Consider the following 2,277-nt stretch of genomic DNA (forward strand, 5'->3'; position numbering starts at 1 on the left):
AATACATGTAACATCCTGTCACAATCAGCGAACTCGAGATTGTCATTGCGGGTGCACTGACATTGTCTTTACCTCGAATATGTTGAATATGGAGATTAAATTCTTGCAAATATAAACTCCATCTCATTAATCTCGGATTTTTGTTCTTCGTCTTGTGCAGAAAGGTCAGCGGATTGTGGTCGGTGAACACTTCAATGGGATACTTGGTGGTTCCAAAATATATGTCAAAATGTCACAATGACAATAACAAGGCAAGGGTTTCTCTCTCAATTGTTGAATAATTTCGCTGGTGTTCGTCAAATTTTGTTGAGTAATAACCAACAAGATGATCAACACCCTTTGCATCTGATTGTAACAGAACACCATCGATAGAAAGCTTAAATGATTTCCCAAAATCTGGTGCTATCAAAACTGGAGAACCCATGAGTATGGCTTTTAAGGGTAGACTTCTAGACCTGTCACCACGACTGAAATTTCGGGCTTTACAGTTTTTCTTTTATAAATGGCTTTCGTTTTGTCCTGTGATTTCTTCAAATGTTCTGTGGGAACCTCAGTAGCTTTGGAAGGTCGGTTTCGAAAAGTAGACACATGGTCTACCGAGTTCAAGTGGGATTCAGGGCTCTCAGAAGGGCTTGGCTTAATGCTATCATGTGGATCAGATAAAACCTTGGACCCTGCTAAATCATTTCCAATAATCAAGTCTACACCTGAAACTGGAAAAGTTTTCTTAACACCAACTTTCACCAAACCAGACACAAAATCTGACTGCAAATCAACCAAATGAAGAGGTGCACTTGAAATTCCACTAATACCCTCTAATAAAACATCAGAGTTAGCAGACGACACGACCGAGAAAGGAAGAGTACCTTCCAACACTAGAGACTGGAGTGCGCCTGTGTCCCTAAAAATAGTGATGGGTCGTAATGTGGACTTATCACCCTTAAGTGAGATAAACCCTTTTGAAATAAAAGGCAAGTACCCCTCCTCATTGTTAATAATATCGGAAATAGGCTGAGACTTGATATTCACAAAAGCGCGTGGAAAATGTTGTGACTGATTTTTTTAACTTGAGCTTTCTACACTCAGAAATCAAATGGCCTGACTTTCTACAATATCTACAAATAATTGCTGAATGAAAATTTGGATCAGATTTAGAAACAAAAGGACTGGTTGACTTTCTTAACTCTGAACCACTGGACTTGTTAGGATTCGAACCTGACTGAGTTGAATGAATTATTTTACTTGTCCGACCTACGTCGAAATTATCCGGATGACAATAACCATACAGCTTGAACTCATGCTTATGAGTAATAGAGTAATCCTTTGCTAAACTAGCTGCTTCTTGTAACTGTTCTACTGTATGCTCTTCCAAATAAGTCCTAATATCAATATGAACGCACTGCTTGAACTCTTCTAATAATAGAAGCTGCCTTAATTTGTGAAAATCTTCTCCAACTTCTTTTGACACACACCACCGATCAAACAAATTTCCCTTCTCTCTAGCAAATTCTACATAGGTATACTCACTTCTTTTCTTGGACTGCCTGAATGTTTGTCTATATGCCTCAGGGACCAGTTCATACGCTTTTAGAATAGCCTGTTTGACCACCTCGTAACTCAAACTTGCTTCGTTCGATAAAGCTGAATAGACTTCCTGAGCCCTGCCTTTTAAAACACTTTGTATTAACATTGTCCAATGCTCTACAGGCATTGAATTTATTGCCACCTTTTCAAAATGAAGCAAAAATTTATCAATATCGTCTTCACTAAATGGAGGCACAAGTCTAATATTTTTCGTTACATCGAAATCTGTCTGACCACGAGTAGTGTCCAACTTTCTACTCTGTAACTCCATTTCTTTCAATATTAATTCTTTTTGAATTTCCATTTCCCTTATTGCCTTTTGAAATTCTAATTCTAATTTCCTCAACTCAAACGCATCTGTTTTCTCTGGTTTCAACAATGACAAAGCCGAATCTTCGAAAATTTCTTCAACTAAATGTTCCAAAACCATTTTGAAAAGCTCTTTCTTTTTCATGGTAGACTTAGCCTCCTCCAGATCGTAATGCTTGGCCAATAACAACAATTCTGATTTTTTTTTAAATCCTCAATTGCTCCACACTGAGAAATTCAATAAATTCTTCAACCTTAAATTCCATGATTAAATACTGGTTTCACTAGAAGAATTTCGAATGTTGATACAAAATTATGCAGGTAATATGTGTATTTTAGCAGTGGAAATTCTTGTATATAGCCTTTAAAAAAAAAAAAAAAAAA

At 36.9% G+C, this 2,277-nt stretch overlaps 1 protein-coding gene across 2 annotated transcripts in view; it reads right to left on the bottom strand.

Moving 5' to 3' along the window:
- The window catches only part of LOC106868455 (retinal guanylyl cyclase 2), a 363,114-nt gene that overhangs the window by 230,335 nt on the left and 130,502 nt on the right, over positions 1 to 2,277 (bottom strand). The window contains exon 1 of one of the 2 annotated variants that reach the window (XM_052966449.1): positions 1,528 to 2,271. The exons of the other annotated variant lie outside the window; for it this stretch is intronic. Coding sequence (XP_052822409.1) covers positions 1,528 to 1,581 — 54 coding nt within the window. The 5' untranslated portion in view covers positions 1,582 to 2,271. Of the gene's footprint in view, positions 1 to 1,527; positions 2,272 to 2,277 lie in introns of those variants that run through there. 2 annotated transcript variants of the gene reach the window in all.

Source organism: Octopus bimaculoides, chromosome 3 (genome assembly GCF_001194135.2).
Source record: "Octopus bimaculoides isolate UCB-OBI-ISO-001 chromosome 3, ASM119413v2, whole genome shotgun sequence".
Taxonomy (NCBI): Eukaryota; Metazoa; Mollusca; class Cephalopoda; order Octopoda; family Octopodidae; genus Octopus; species Octopus bimaculoides.